Consider the following 15,424-nt stretch of genomic DNA (forward strand, 5'->3'; position numbering starts at 1 on the left):
CCCTTAAAGTCAGATAAATTGTCTGTCCCTTTCAACCGTGAACTAGCTGTGAATAGATGGCGCCAGCTTGTAGCAAGATTTAAGAGACAACCGAAGTTCTTGGAAGATTATCGCTTGTTCATGAAAGATGTGATTGCTCTATGTGCTGAAGAGGTGCCTCCAGACCGTCTTGGAATCCAGAATGGCATGGTAAACTACGTCCCCCACACCTGTGTTTATCACCCGAGGAAACCCAATCAGATCAGAGAAGCGTTCGATTGCTCGGCCCAACATGATGGAGTATCTCTTAACGATTTCTTGCTGTAAGGACCCGACCTCATGAACACCCTGTTAGGGATCTTGTGCAGATTCAGACAGGAAAGTGTAGCCATTATGACTGATATAAAAAGTATGTTTCATCAGTTTGTGGTATCAAAGGAACACAGAGATCTCCTGCCTTTTTTGTGGTGGAAAGATGGGGATCCTGCCAATGAAGCTGTTGAATACAGGATGAAGGTTCATCTTTTCGGTGCTATTAGCTCACCTGGCTGCGCAAATTTTGGTCTCAAGAGGGCGGCAGATGATGGAGAGAAAGAGTATGGTGAAGAAGCTGCTGAGTTCATAAGAGGAGATTTCTATGTAGATGATGGACTAACGTCAGTCCCAACTGCAGACCAAGCTATTACCCTGGTGAAAGCAAGTCAAGGCATCTGTGCCAAAGCCGGTCTGAGACTACACAAAATCTCGTCAAACAAAAGAGACGTTCTTGAAGTGATTCCTTCGGAAGACCGTGCAAAAGAGTTGAAAGAGCTGGATTTGAAGAATTATCCATTGCCTTTGGAACGTGCTTTAGGAGTTGTATGGTGTATTGAAACTGACAGCTTCCAATTTCGCATCGAATTGCGTGATCTTCCCTTTACGCGACGTGATGTTCTGGCCACAGTTAGTTCAATTTACGATCCTAGCGGCTTCGTTGCCCCTGTCACCTTGAAGGGTAAGCAAGTTCTACAGCAAATGTGCCGGGACAAACTTGATTGGGACAGCCCAGTTCCAGAGAGTCTTCGTAGTCAGTGGGAGAAATGGCGTCAGGATGTTCTGACTCTTGACCAGCTGCAAATTCAACGTTGCTTTAAGCCCGAGAACTTTGGCCGAGTTAAAGCCTGCGAGTTACACCATTTCTCGGATGCCAGTCTTGAGGGATATGGACAGTGTTTGTATGTTAGACTAATTGATGTGGAGGACAAAGCACACTGTTCTTTCGTCATTGGAAAGGCCCGAGTGGCTCCTTTGAAACAAATTACTGTACCGAGGCTTGAGTTGGCAGCCGCTACTATTTCAGCGAAAATGAGTGAGTTTCTTCGCGAAGAATTGTCCTACACGGACATTAAAGAACATTTCTGGACAGACAGTAGAATTGTCCTGGGTTATGTCAACAATGAAGCTAAAAGGTTCCACGTGTACGTGGCAAATCGCGTGCAGCAAATTCGTGATGTCAGGAAACCGAGTTCTTGGTTGTATGTCAGTACTGAAGTTAACCCCGCAGATCATGCCTCGCGTGGCCTTACAGCATCACAACTGCTTCAAGGAAACAATTGGTTAGCAGGACCACCATTCCTTTGGAAGAATGGGACTTTTCAGCCTGAGAGGAGAGAAGAATTTCAAGTAACTGAGTCTGATCCTGAAGTGAAGAAAGCTGTCGTGTTCACATCTCATGCGGAGAGTCCAGCTACCCAACCTTCTGAATCATCTATGTTGAGTCGTTTGTGTCACATTTCAAGCTGGCAGCGTCTGCTTAAAGTACTAGCCTTGCGTCTTTGAGTGAAGAGCAGATTAGCAAGTAGAGAAGTGACGTGGACGACACAGACTGGTTGTGAGAACATTAGACCTTTGCCAAAGGTGTCAGTTACCTTGACCGAACTGCTTGAAGCGGAAGGAGAAGTTCTAAAGATTGTTCAACGTGAACAGTTCCATGAAGAGATTGAAGTCCTAAAGAAACTTAAGACAGTTGGAGAGGAAACAGATAGAAAGCTTGCAAGAGAAAGAAATCTAGCCATCAAGAAGTCTAGTTGCTTGTATCGTTTGGATCCGTTTCTTGATGAAGATAGTATCGTTCGCGTTGGTGGCCGCATCAGACGAGCTAACCTTCCCTTTGCGACAAAACATCCCGTGGTACTTCCATGTAAAAGCCATGTTACAAACTTGCTGATTCGATTCTGGCATGCCAAAGTGAATGACATGGGGCGAGGTATCACCCAAAATGAGCTGCGTCAGAGAGGCTACTGGATTATTGGTGGATCATCCGCAGTGTCAAATTGTATTTCCAAGTGCGTTACCTGCAGAAAAGTACGTGGGCCCCTGTAATTTCAGAAGATGGCCGACTTGCCTTTGGATCGAGTTGAACCTTCAGCTCCTTTCTCATACTGTGCTGTAGATTTCTGTGGACCATTCCTGATCAAGGAGAAGAGAAGTGAAGTCAAGCGTTACGGTGTTATTTTCACCTGCATGGCCAGCAGAGGCGTTAAGCACCAGTTCATTCATCAACGCGCTGAGCCGTTTCTTAAATCGTCGTGGTCCAGTCAGACAGCTCCGCTGTGGCCAAGGCACAAACTTTGTGGGAGCAAAGAATGAGCTGAAAGCTGCCTTAGAAAAATGGATCAGAACAGACTACAAGAGTACTTGGTGGAAAATGGTTGTGAGTGGATACCTTACCGGATGAACGTGCCACATGCGAGCCACATGGGTGGTACATGGGAGAGGGTAATCCGTACTGTTCGTAGTGCACTGGAGACGCTACTTCTAAATGCCGGAACCCAGTTGAACGATGAAGCCTTTAGAACCTTTATAACTGAGGCGGAATGTATTGTTAACTCCAGACCCCTCTCTACGAATGACCTGAATGACCCAGAGGCACCCGAACCACTTACACCCAGCCATCTACTCACTTTCAAACCAAAGGTTGTACTTCCGCCGCCGGGAAAGTTCCAGAGAGCAGATTTGTATTCCCGCAAATGGTGGCGCAGAGTACAGTATCTCGCCGATCAGTTTTGGCTCAGATGGCGCCACGAGTTTCTTCAAAGTCTGCAGGGGCGGAACAAGTGGATGTATCCCAGAAGGAACTTATCAGTTGGAGATGTAGTCTTGTCTAAGGAGGATGAAGGACCACGTAATCAATGGCCTCTCGCACGAGTCGTTCAAGTCTTCCCCAGTGAGGACGGATTTGTCAGAAAGGTTAAAATCGTCAAAGCGGATGGAGGGCTTGACAACCTGGGCAGACGACAAAAACCTCCTACTTTCCTGGATAGACCAATCCACAAACTAGTTTTACTGGTACCCTCCGAAGGCGAAGAGGAAGTTGACATAAGCAGCAGGGAGACCGAGGGATTCCCCTACGAGGAGCCAACTACTCAATGAGGTGTCTTTGACAAGTGAAGAAGACACAAGTGACTGTCTTTATGAACGTTTAGTTTGTTGAACTGTCTAGTGTGGACACTAAGTACTAAGTAAAGTAATTGTTAGGCAACAATTAGGGGAGCCATGTGACTGCAGCGCTGTGCAGTCAGCGGTTTGTTTCGCAAGTGCTTAGCTACCGCGTCTGTTTTTCTTAGGCGAGCGACCCGCCATTTTGTTTTTGTTCACATGTGGTTTGATATTTATACAGTAATCGCAGTAATCGTAGTTCATCGGATGTTTGCAGTCCTTTTAAACGGCCTAAACGGTAAGAACAGTTCAAGAAGTATTGTTCGGAACATTTTTTGGTTTATTTTTCACACTAGTTTTCAAGATTAGTTATAGCGAGTATTCTTTTGTTACGCAGATTGTTATCTCGGGAATCAGGATTGTAACGGCATGTGCTGTAACCTGACCTGTGAATAAACGAGTTTTGGCCTCTATTTGATTTGTTCGCAACTCCTCCCGTTATGTGCGACGGGAGGCCAGCCACACTTATATATTACAAGAATGGAGCCCATGAAGTATGGCTCTGTGATCTAACGACCTCTAACAACTGCGGTACCAAGCCTAACTAGGAGCTGGTCAGTTTGTGCGGTTAGAAATCGTGATCTGTAGAAGATAAACAGAACGCAAGTGTCAAATATTTCAACTGCGGATAAAGGCCCTAAAAGATTAAGATAAAAATTAATGAATGTTACACACGCAACAGTTGCGACTACGTAAAAGGAATTCTTTTGAAAATGCGCGAGAAGTGCCAGGCACTATCAAAAAACTACATTGCGTGAAGGGACTTGCCTGTGACTGAGCAAGTGTAATGAGAAGTGCAAGTGCGCTTTGTTATTTTGGGTAGTGACGTCAGTAGAAAATGCAGAAATGCCATTGGAGAATATTTTGAAAGCTATCCGATAAACACAACTATCATCCCGAGCCGAAGTGTTATTTAAAACATTTATCTCACGCCTGTGTATTCCTCTAGGAAGGTAAGGTTTATGAGATCTTTTGCTGAATAACTCTATTCTTGTCTATTTTAACTAGCAACTTAACAATTTGCAAAAAGTATTTCTTCATAAGGACTTTGAAAACTAAAACAGCTTTTACCTCTGTTCAGACTTACCGCAGGTCACTTTTGTGGAATGTAATTTCAATTTACAAACTCAAAGGCTTTGCTCGCACAGTTAATTATCTTCATAGGACATGGCACAGTCCTGTAAGGAAACTGCTTTGAGATTTTAACTTTGTTACTGGTGAACGATCGAGTACTGATCAAACTAATCAGTGAGCTACATACATTGTACATGATGCGAACAATTAATATCAATCTGCTATCGGCCGCACCCCACAGTAATCGTGTTTTTTTTTTTTTTTTTTTTTCAATGAAGCTTACGCCTTTATGCTCGAACCGGTAGGCCTTGAGTGTAAGGATTTTGTAAAGTTTAAAGGAAACTATGATTTTGAATAATTCTCGAAATACTTAGGTCATGGCCTATTTACCGAGCCACCAAAATCTTAAGTAGTTGAAACTTTGCGGAAACTTGTTTGCATTTTCTGCCGGAAATTTGATATAGCGTCAGTTAGAAGTCTTCAGTCACGACTTATATAGACGTCTTCCTGACGCTATTCAATAAGGGAATGCTTTGAATTTTTAAAATTGTTTCTGGTAAACGAGCACTTATCTAACTCAGTTCAGTAGGCTACATAATGCGGACAATTGATATCCTTTCAGCCGTTATAAACTGCCGAGTTAATTTACGACTTCCAGTTTTCCTTTATTACATGCTAATCCAAATCCATTACCAAATGAATCTTATACTGTACAAAATTTCTGCCCTTACTTTTAAGTAAGGAAAACAAAATTAAACAAAATTAAAATTTTTTTAATTTTGTTTTCTACCTGTGCTTTAAACTTGACAGTAAAGCCAAATAACAAATCCACTTATATTGACCATGCATATTTCCAGTCGATCAAGATGGCTAGATATTGGCCTCTTTTTAGTTATTTATTTATTTAATTATTTATTTATTTTACTAATTTTATTTATTAATTTTTTTTCTGGTTATTTTTGCGAAGCTCAACACAGTCCCGGTCCACTGTAAAAACGCAACAAAGAACTTAAAAAATATCCAGCCGTCTTGACCGAAAAAGCTTGGTCAATAACCCGGCTATAAATATATACAAAAAGAAGGCTGAAGACATTTTTAATAAGCGGCATTTCTTGTTGTTACACGGAATGCCCGTAGGGCATGACGTGTCTAGGTTTCGGTCGGGTATCTTTTTTTTCATCGGTGTCGCAAATGTGCACATTAATTTATGCATTAAACTCTGTCCTCCCCTAGTAAGGATATTTTGTTCTGATTGTCTTAAACAGAAGCGGCCCAATCAAAATCTATTTTTCAGGCACATATCACGAGAGAGGGGACCCACTCATCACTTCTGTGTGACGTCAAATTATCATTTGATTTATTCATTAAAACTAGATTAAATTCTTCCCTCTCCCAGAAGGGATCTATTGTTTTGATTGTCTTGAACAAAAGCGGCCCAATCAAACTCCATTATCTGCGCGTATATCACGAGGGAGGTGACCCACTCATCTCTACTTGTGTGACGTCAAAGCAAATCATCATTTGGAAAAGTTGTTTTCGTTCAATGGCGGCCACATGTCTGAATTTACGACTCCGGATCTGCCGTTTTCAGAGAGAAAACCAACCTTTTTCAAGCAGTAAATCGAAATAATAACTTCTAGGTAGTACTCGACAGTTGAAACGGCGGAAATTGGGAGAGTTCACAGCAAAGAAAATCCGCTTTAAAAAACAGATCGAATGACCAACGCGAAGGATTAGAGCTAGAGGAGGCCAGACCAGTTCAGCGGGGTCATGACGTTATTGCAAAACCATTCAGACAATTATTTCAATGGCCAAGGGAGGATATTTTTTAAATATCTGCGAAACATACAATGGGGAATAATTGGGGCTACATTAAGCATTCCGTGTAATGCCATTAGAGGGGCATCTTGTTGATATTGATGTTAGATTCATCTCCAACAAATATTTAACAATGGCTTTGCTGTTACTTATGGCCTTCGTTTCCGTTACTGGGACATTGGTCGACTCTGCCACCAACAAAACCAACTGTGATTATCAGCCAAACAACAGCTCGCGTACACAAGACTCGTGCGGCATGAAGTATGGCTCCAACGACCTCTAAAAACTGCGGTACCAAGCCCAATTAGGGGCTGGTTCAGTTTGTGCGGTTAGAAATAGTGATCTGTAGAAGATAAACAGAACTCAAGTGTCAAATATTTCAACTGCGCATAAAAGCTCTAAAAGATTAAGAAAATAATAAATAAATGTTACGCAAGCAACAGTTGCGACTAAGAGGAATTGTTTTGAAAATGCGAGAGAAGTGCCAAGCACTATAAAAAAACTACATACATTGTATAAAGAGACTTGCCTGTGAGCCGGTATAATGAAATGTGTAAGCGCGCTTTGTTAATTTGGGTTGTGACGTCAGTAGAAAATGCAGAAACGCTATTGGAGAATATTTTGAAAGCCATCCGATAAACACAAGTATCATCCCGAGCCGAAGTGTTATTTAAAACATTTATTTCACGCCTACAGTTCCTCTAGGAAGGTAAGGTTTATGACATCTTCCACTGAATAACTCTATTCTTGTTTGCTTCAACTAGCAACTTCACAATTTGCAAAAAGCATTTCTTCATGACGACTTTGAAAACTAAACCAGCTTTTACCTCTGTGATACTTAAGACTGGGTCACTTTTGTGGAATGAAATTACACTTACAAACTCAAAGGCTTCACTTGCACAGTCAATTATCTTCATAGGACATGGCACAGTCCTGTAAGGGAACTGCTTTGACATTTTAACATTGTTACTGCTAAACGATCGAGCACTAACCAAACAGATCAGTGAGCTACATACATTGTATAAAATGTAAGTAAGTAAAGTAAGTAAGTAAGTTTATTAACGTGACTAAACACTTAGCTAACCAGCTACTTTACAGGAATAGTCACAAAATAAAATAGTAATAATAATAATAAAAGGAAAAAGTAATGAAAATGATAAATGAAAATACTGAAAAAGATGAGAAAGATACTATTTACAAATGTGAACAATTAATATCAGCCTGCTATCGGCCTAATCATGTTTTGTAAAATGAAGCTCACGCCATTATGCCCGAACCGGTAGGCCTTCGGTGTGAGGATTAGGATTAGGATAAGGGAAACTAGAATTGAGAATAATTCTCGTTATACTTAGGTCATGGCTTATTTACCGAGGCTCCCACATCTTAAATAGTTAGAACTTTGTGGAAACATGTGTGTATTTTCTGCCGGAATTTGATATAGCGTCAGGAAGACGTCTTGTCACGACTTATATCAGAGGTACCCCAAGCTCTATGAGAGATATAGGCCGTGACCTTTCTGTGAGTGTTGTAATTTGAGCGTTTCGGACGAGCATTGCGTAACGGCGAAATTATAAGGATTTGTATGGGAAAAAAAACGATTCCTACTTCAATTTAAAAATACCAACGAATTTTCAACAAATATAGTTCCATTTATTTTCTCTCTATATATCCCATAGAGAGAGAAAATCATGGCACTAAAACGCACTGAAATTGCGCTCAATCGCTCCAAAAACCACGTAGGAGAAAGGACAACAGACAAGGGAGTTCAGGTAGGGATATTTTTATTGAAAATTTGTTGATATTTTTAAATTGAAGTAGGAATCGCTTTTTCCCCATACGAATCCTTATAATTTTGCCGTTACGCAACGCTCGCCGTGACGCTCAAATTGCAACACTCGCGCAAAGGTCACAGCCTATATCTCTCATAGAGCTTGGGGTACCTGTGCTTATATAGACGTCTTCCTGACGCTATTCAATAAGAGAATGCTTTGAGATTTCAACTTTATTTCTGGTAAACGAGCACTTATCTAACTCAGATCAGTAGGCTACATAATGCGGACAATTAATATCCTTTCAGCCGTTATAAACTGCCGAGTTAAAAAGTTACGACTTCCAGTTTTCCTTTATTACATGCTAATCTAAATCTATTACAAATGAATCTTATACTGTACAGAATTTCTGTTCTTACTAAAATTTTTTAATTTTGCTTTTTGCCTGTACTTTAAACTTGACAGTAAAGCCAAATAACAAATCCATTTATATTGGCCAAGCATAAGTTTCCAATCGATAAAGATGACTAGATATTGGCCTCTTTTTAATTAATTAATTATTTAATTATTTATTTATTTTACTAATTTTATTTATTAATTTTTTTTCTGGTTATTTTTGCGGAGCTCAACACCGTCCCGGTCCACTGTAAAAACGCAACAAAGAACTTGAAAAATATCCAGCCGTCTTGACCGAAAAAGCTTGGTCAATAACCCGGCTATAAATATATACATAAAGAAGGCTGAAGACATTTTTAATAAGCGGCATTTTTTGTTGTTGATATTGTTGTTAGATTCATCTCCAACAAATATTTAACAATGGCTTTGCTGTTACTTATGGCCCTTGTTTCCGTTACTGGGACATTGGTCGACTCTGCCACCAACAAAACCAACTGTGATTATCAGCCAAACAACAGCTCGCGTACACAAGACTCGTGCGGCATGAAGTATGGCTCCAACGACCTCTAAAAACTGCGGTACCAAGCCCAATTAGGGGCTGGTTCAGTTTGTGCGGTTAGAAATAGTGATCTGTAGAAGATAAACAGAACTCAAGTGTCAAATATTTCAACTGCGCATAAAAGCTCTAAAAGATTAAGAAAAAAATAAATAAATAAATAAATAAATGTTACGCAAGCAACAGTTGCGACTAAGAGGAATTGTTTTTAAATTCGAGAGAAGTGCCAAGCACTATAAAAAAAAACTACATACATTGTATAAAGAGACTTGCCTGTGAGCCGGTGTAATGAAATGTGCAAGCGCGCTTTGTTAATTTGGGTTGTGACGTCAGTAGAAAATGCAGAAACGCTATTGGAGAATATTTTGAAAGCCATCCGATAAACACAAGTATCATCCCGAGCCGAAGTGTTATTTAAAACATTTATTTCACGCCTACAGTTCCTCTAAGAAGGTAAGGTATATGACATCTTCCGCTGAATAACTCTATTCAGTTGTTTGCTTCAACTAGCAACTTCACCATTTGTAAAAAGCATTTCTTCATGACGACTTTGAAAACTAAAACAGCTTTTACCTCTGTGATACTTAAGACTGGGTCACTTTTGTGGAATGTAATTTCACTTACAAACTCAAAAACTTCACTCGCACAGTTAATTATCTTCATAGGACATGGCACAGTCCTGTCAGGGAACTGCTTTGACATTTTAACTTTGTTACTGGTAAACGATCGAGCACTAACCAAACAGATCAGTGAGCTACATACATTGTAAAAAACGTGAACAATTAATATCAGTCTGCTATCGGCCTAATCATGTTTTGTAAAATGAAGCTCACGCCATTATGCCCGAACCGGTAGGCCCTCGGTGTGAGGATTAGGGTTAGGATAAGGGAAACTATAATTGTGAATAATTCTCGTTATACTTAGGTCATGGCTTATTTACCGAGGCTCCAATATCTTAAATAGTTAGAACTTTTTGCAAACGTGTTTGTATTTTCTGTCGGAATTTGATATAGCTTCAGTAAGACGTCTTGTCACGACTTAAATCACAGGTACCCCAAGCTCTATGAGAGATATAGGTGAGTGTTGTAATTTGAGCATTACAGCGGGCATTGCGTAACGGCGAAATTATTAGGATTTGTATGAGAAAACACGATTCCTACTTCAATTTAAAAATACCAACGAATTTTCAATGAATATAGTTCCATTGATTTTCTCTCTATATATCCCATATAGAAAAAAAATCATGGAACTAAAACTCACTGAAATTGCGCTCAATCGCTCCAAAAACCACGTAGGAGAAAGGACAACAGACAAGGGAGTTCAGGTAGGGATATTTTTATTGAAAATTTGTTGATATTTTTAAATTGAAGTAGGAATCACTTTTTTCCCTTACGAATCCTTATAATTTTGCCGTTACGCAATGCTCGCCGTGACGCTCAAATTACAACACTCACGCAAAGGTCACAGCCTATATCTCTCATAGAGCTTGGGGTACTTGTGCTTATATAGACGTCTTCCTAACGCTATTCAATAAGGGAATGCTTTGAGATTTCAACTTTATTACTGGTAAACGAGCACTTATCTAACTCAGATCAGTAGCCTACATAACGCAGACAATTAATATCCTTTGAGCCGTTATAAACTGCCGAGTTAATTTACGATTTCCAGTTTTCCATTATAACATGCTTATCTGAATCCATTACAAATGACTCTTATACTGTACAAAATTTCTGTCCTTACTTTAGATTTTTAATTGTATTTTCTGCCTGTACTTTAACTTGACAGTAAAGCCAAATAACAAATCCATTTATATTGACCAAGCAAATTTCCCATCGATCAAGATGGCTAGATATTGGCCTCTTTTTAATTATTTATTTATTCATTTATTTATTTATTTATTTATTTACTTATTTATTTATTTATTTATTATAATTAAATTAATGTTATTAATTTATTTATTTTTCTGGCATTTTGCGGTTGTCGACACCGTCTCGGTCCACTGTAAAAACGCAACAAAGAACTTGGCCAATATCCAGCCATTTTCACCGAACAAGTTTGGTCAACAACCCGGTCATACGTATATATGAAAGGCTGAAGACATTTTTATTAATCGGAATTAGTATATAACACACAAAAGAATAGTGCTTTTTGCGCGCGCTGATTGGCTAGCTCGGAGGTGATTAGCCAAGTACTATTCACCTCCGAGCAGCCGAAGAGAAGATGGCTTCCCGTTTTGCCACGGTCACCTAAGAGGAAAACAGTTAGATAAAAGAGACGGCTATTACAAAAAATACAAAAATGGCAACAAAGTTTGGTTTGATGGCATTACATAGTAAGTTATATAATCTTTCAAACCTCTTAGGCTAAGGCGAAAAATAAAAATACAATGCATTGTTTACGAAAACTGTCGAGCACTATAATTACAATGTAAACAATGAAACATCTAATGTTTTGCAGGATGGTTTCAACAACGGGATAAATTTCACACAAAAATCGAACAAAAGACACGTAGCAACTAAACAAGTGCCTCCAGAAGTTTTATTTGTCCGCAAGAAAGCGAGACGAAACTTCCTACAATAAGAACTCGCTTACCGCGCGGCGCGCGAGATTTTAAAACTTCCCACCATTTGTCGGTGTATTGTCACAAAAAAAAAGTAATTTTTTCGTCCACTTCCTATTCAGCTTGCGTGTTGTGTGGTATATACTAAAACAATTATTCACCTCAGTGACGGTGAAAGTGATGGATATTTGCCTCGCCGCGATCCATCACTATTCACCTCCACTTTGGTGAATAGTTGTTAATTATTTTTTTGTTGATATTGTTGTTAGATTCATCTCCAACAAAGATTCAACAATGGTTCTGCTGTTAGCGATCGCCCTCCTTTCCGTTACTGGGACATTGGTCGACTCTGCCACCAACAAAACCAACTGTGATTATCAGCCAAACAACAGCTCGTGTACACAGAACTCGTGCGGCCAATCACCTTGTAAGATGTTATGCGGCCTGACGACCCCGTATGACACTTGTGTGCAATCTTGTGATTCAAGCAACTGCGACTCCCTTGAATGCCGTGCCTCGGAAAGCTGCATGCAGGTATGCAGAGCCACATGTGGGTCTCTGACCTGCGATGCCAACAAATGCACTCAGTCATGTGACGATGGCACTTGCAGCAGCCAGACATGTCCAAACAATGTGACAACCTGTTTGCAAATCTCAGCTGCTGAGATGACTTGTGAGGCGGATGCTTGCACCCAGTCTTGTTCTCGGGGAGAATGTCGCATGATTTGCCCCGTCGGAGGAAGTAACTGTACCCAGGTGTCAGTTAAGCGGGCCAGTGTTTCAATGAAATGTGACAGAGATGTGTGTGAGCAAGCTTCCTCCTCAGAGGGAAGATGTAACATGAGTTGCTCATCGACTGCAAGGGCCGGACGTTGCCAGCAAGTGTGCAGTAATGGCACATGCCAAAGCATGGCATGCGATGCTACGAATTGCACACAGGAAGCAAAAGTTGAAAACGTCACCATGCAGTGTGAGGGAGACAAATGCGTGCAAGTTTCTAATAGTGTAGACAGCACCTTAAGCTGCTCTTCTGGAGTGAAGACGTGCAACCAGATGGCAAACGATAAAAACACAGTCATGAGGTGTGATGGAGACGAATGTCAGCAAACCTGTATGAAAGGAGGCTGCAACATGATCTGCTCCTCAAGTGTAAAGGAATGTCATCAAGTCTGCCTTCAGGGAAAGTGCCTGCACAAGTGTGAGGCTAAAAGTTGCAGCTTGAATTGTCTTTCCGGTGCCTCATGCTCTACACCCACGCCTCCTCCTTCCACCATTACCACCACTGCTTCTGCTGCTATTGCTGGTACTGCCACTACTCTTTGGGGAGCTCTGATGATGGCATTGATTTTGTTCATGTAAACCAATGTCTGGAGATGGGAGCTCACAATGTTCTTTAAGTCAGTAGTAAATTGTTCGCATTTCTTTGTTCCTATTAGTGTATTAAAATACAAAGGTAGTGTTAATGGTACAATTGAGTCAAACTGATGATGTCCAGAAATACACGGTCGTGCGATGCGTGAACTGTATGATCCATGCACATCAGAAGGTGTCCCCAACCTTAAATTCTTACTAAACACATAAAATTATGTCAAAAATGAAGCCATAAGAAAACGACAAAAAGGTGTACCTTACTGATAAATACCTAAATTCAGGATTAAGTGCATTTATGGACATAAGTGGAACTGATCGCTTTGCCAAGAATTGGTCGGCTAACAGCACTTGTTGTTGTTGCTTCGTTTTATCTTTTCTGTTTTGTTTTTCAAGGAGTGCAACTGATCAAGACAGTGGACTGAAATAACTAAAATAACTGCTGCATCCTCTGGTTAGTGGTGCATATGGGTAATTTTCCGTTCCTTTAATGATGATTAAATAGGAACGAAACTTTAAGAACTAAGCTGCAAACAAGATCAATATTTTGAAATTTGAATCGAATCTCCAAAATTATCAGTTAGTGTTATTCGAAAATTGGATCTCAGATTACCTTACAACAAACCTTAAACAATTTATCTGCTGTTTATGACTGACTCTGCTGAAAAACAAAAGGTTAAATATCTCATCTTTCAGCTAAAGCAAGACTTGAAAAACTTTTAATCTGTACTCACCCCAGTAGTCCATTGCTTTCAGAAATCTCACAATAACGTGCTTAGTGTTAAAGAATTAAAACACGAATAACGTAGAAACTCACACTTGTATTTTTTTTTATCATTGGTTTTCTTGGGTTTATTAATTGTTGGGTGTTGGGAAGCGATACAATATGTGCTCCATTTATGGGAATATTCGAGTCATTGTTTACATAAGGTCAAGCCGTAATTCATCGTATCTGACCCTAAGTCAACCTTTCGCTAGAATTTGCCTTGAAATGGCCACCTTCTGTTTTTATCGTTTAAGATATTTAGTGTTGTTTACCGGATTTATATCAGCCGATATTTTGTTACTAATGTTAGTTTTCATTCTACTTATTTGAATAATAATAATAATTTTTAAATCTTTCCGTTTGAGTGTGACTATCAACGTCAATATTTTTTATTCTGTAACCACGTACTGTATCAGTTTTTAATCGGGTAATTGAAAGTTGTAAACATGTGCTCTGTAATTTATGGAAATAGGCGCGGACTTGTAGTACCTCCTTTCTTCTTGGAAAGTTGTTGTTTTGCAACCGACAACGCTGGACACTACTTGAAACCTCATCCTAGTATATTACAAACTCATGATTGTCAATGTGTAATTTTGATCGATACAAATGTTCATTGTAATTTATATATTTCTCCCGTTGCTTTATTTTGGTTCGACATTTCGAAGAACATAACGAAAACCTTGAAAGAACGGTACATTTTCCTCATCAAACAAAGGGAAGGTACCTATAACAAATTCCAACACCAACCAATCATAGGAAGGCTTACGTTAGCCTACATTAGTAGTTGACGAGTGTTTGACAGTAGGTTGTCAATCATACTCCGGCCAACAGAAAAGCAACGTGAGAAGTTTTTCAGTAAAGAATGCTGTAGCTGAGCTGTAGAGCGAACTTCTAAAATACAATAAACCATTGAACAACAATTGTGTGTCTACTGAATTGAACTCGTTGGCTGGACTGACAAGATTCCCCTTGGTTAGATGCTAAGGCTGATCTAACAATAGTAATGAAAGGGTGTACGTGGTGCCGTCCCTCCACTTAATATTCATTTTTCGTTTTCGTGCTTTTCATACTCGTCTCAATTGTTACTGTGTTAAATTATTTAACCATTGGACGGCCAAGTGACAGGGTCATCAATTTATGTCAGGCCTTCGCCCACACACACACACATACCAACCCTTCCATTTTATTATAAGTAAACAGCTGATTGTGATCAAGATAACGCGTGCGGCCAAGTGTCGATTTTTATAGTGTCTTTTTGTATATACTTTTCTTGTTTGTTTATTGCTGTTGTCGATGTTTTGCCATTATGGCTTGGATTTTTTTGTTTTTTTACAGTCATTCCTTTTGTAACCGTTTGTTTCCATATTCACTTAACTTTTCTATCCTCTGATGAAAGTTTGTTTTGTCCAACCGAAATATTGGGCAGGCAATCAGTTATTAAAATACTACCTGTTTGACCACTCTTGCATCTTCAAGTTCGCTTTTACTGAAACACAGTACAAGTTTTTTTGAATGCTTTATATTTATTTAGTGAAATGGAAACAAACGTTACGTGTTTCACTTACAACATTGGTGTTCACTTAACGGAACACAAATGGTTCAATGGCTGAACAATTGGTTATACATTTTTATCGATACAAATACGCTTTCCCACTTTTTTT

The 15,424-nt window shown here is 39.7% G+C and overlaps 3 protein-coding genes across 3 annotated transcripts; all 3 read left to right on the forward strand.

Annotated features, from left to right (window-relative positions):
* Positions 1 to 372: 372 nt before the first annotated feature.
* LOC146482289 (uncharacterized) lies at positions 373 to 2,340 on the forward strand. Its single transcript, XM_085107137.1, has 2 exons — positions 373 to 1,776; positions 1,876 to 2,340. Exons 1-2 carry the CDS (start codon positions 373 to 375, stop codon positions 2,338 to 2,340), a joined length of 1,869 nt encoding a protein of 622 aa, XP_084963263.1.
* Positions 2,341 to 2,628: 288 nt separating this feature from the next.
* Positions 2,629 to 3,390, forward strand: LOC146482290 (uncharacterized). The gene has a single exon (XM_085107138.1). The coding sequence runs from the start codon at positions 2,629 to 2,631 to the stop codon at positions 3,388 to 3,390; it is 762 nt and encodes a 253-aa protein (XP_084963264.1).
* Positions 3,391 to 7,022: 3,632 nt separating this feature from the next.
* Positions 7,023 to 14,683, forward strand: LOC146482291 (uncharacterized). Its single transcript, XM_085107159.1, has 2 exons — positions 7,023 to 7,057; positions 11,899 to 14,683. The coding sequence occupies exon 2, from the start codon at positions 11,924 to 11,926 to the stop codon at positions 12,986 to 12,988; it is 1,065 nt and encodes a 354-aa protein (XP_084963285.1). The 5' UTR covers positions 7,023 to 7,057; positions 11,899 to 11,923; the 3' UTR covers positions 12,989 to 14,683.
* Positions 14,684 to 15,424: the final 741 nt, after the last annotated feature.

The sequence above is a fragment of the Pavona decussata genome, unplaced genomic scaffold (assembly GCF_977016875.1).
Source record: "Pavona decussata unplaced genomic scaffold, jaPavDecu1.1 SCAFFOLD_46, whole genome shotgun sequence".
Lineage (NCBI taxonomy): Eukaryota > Metazoa > Cnidaria > Anthozoa > Scleractinia > Agariciidae > Pavona > Pavona decussata.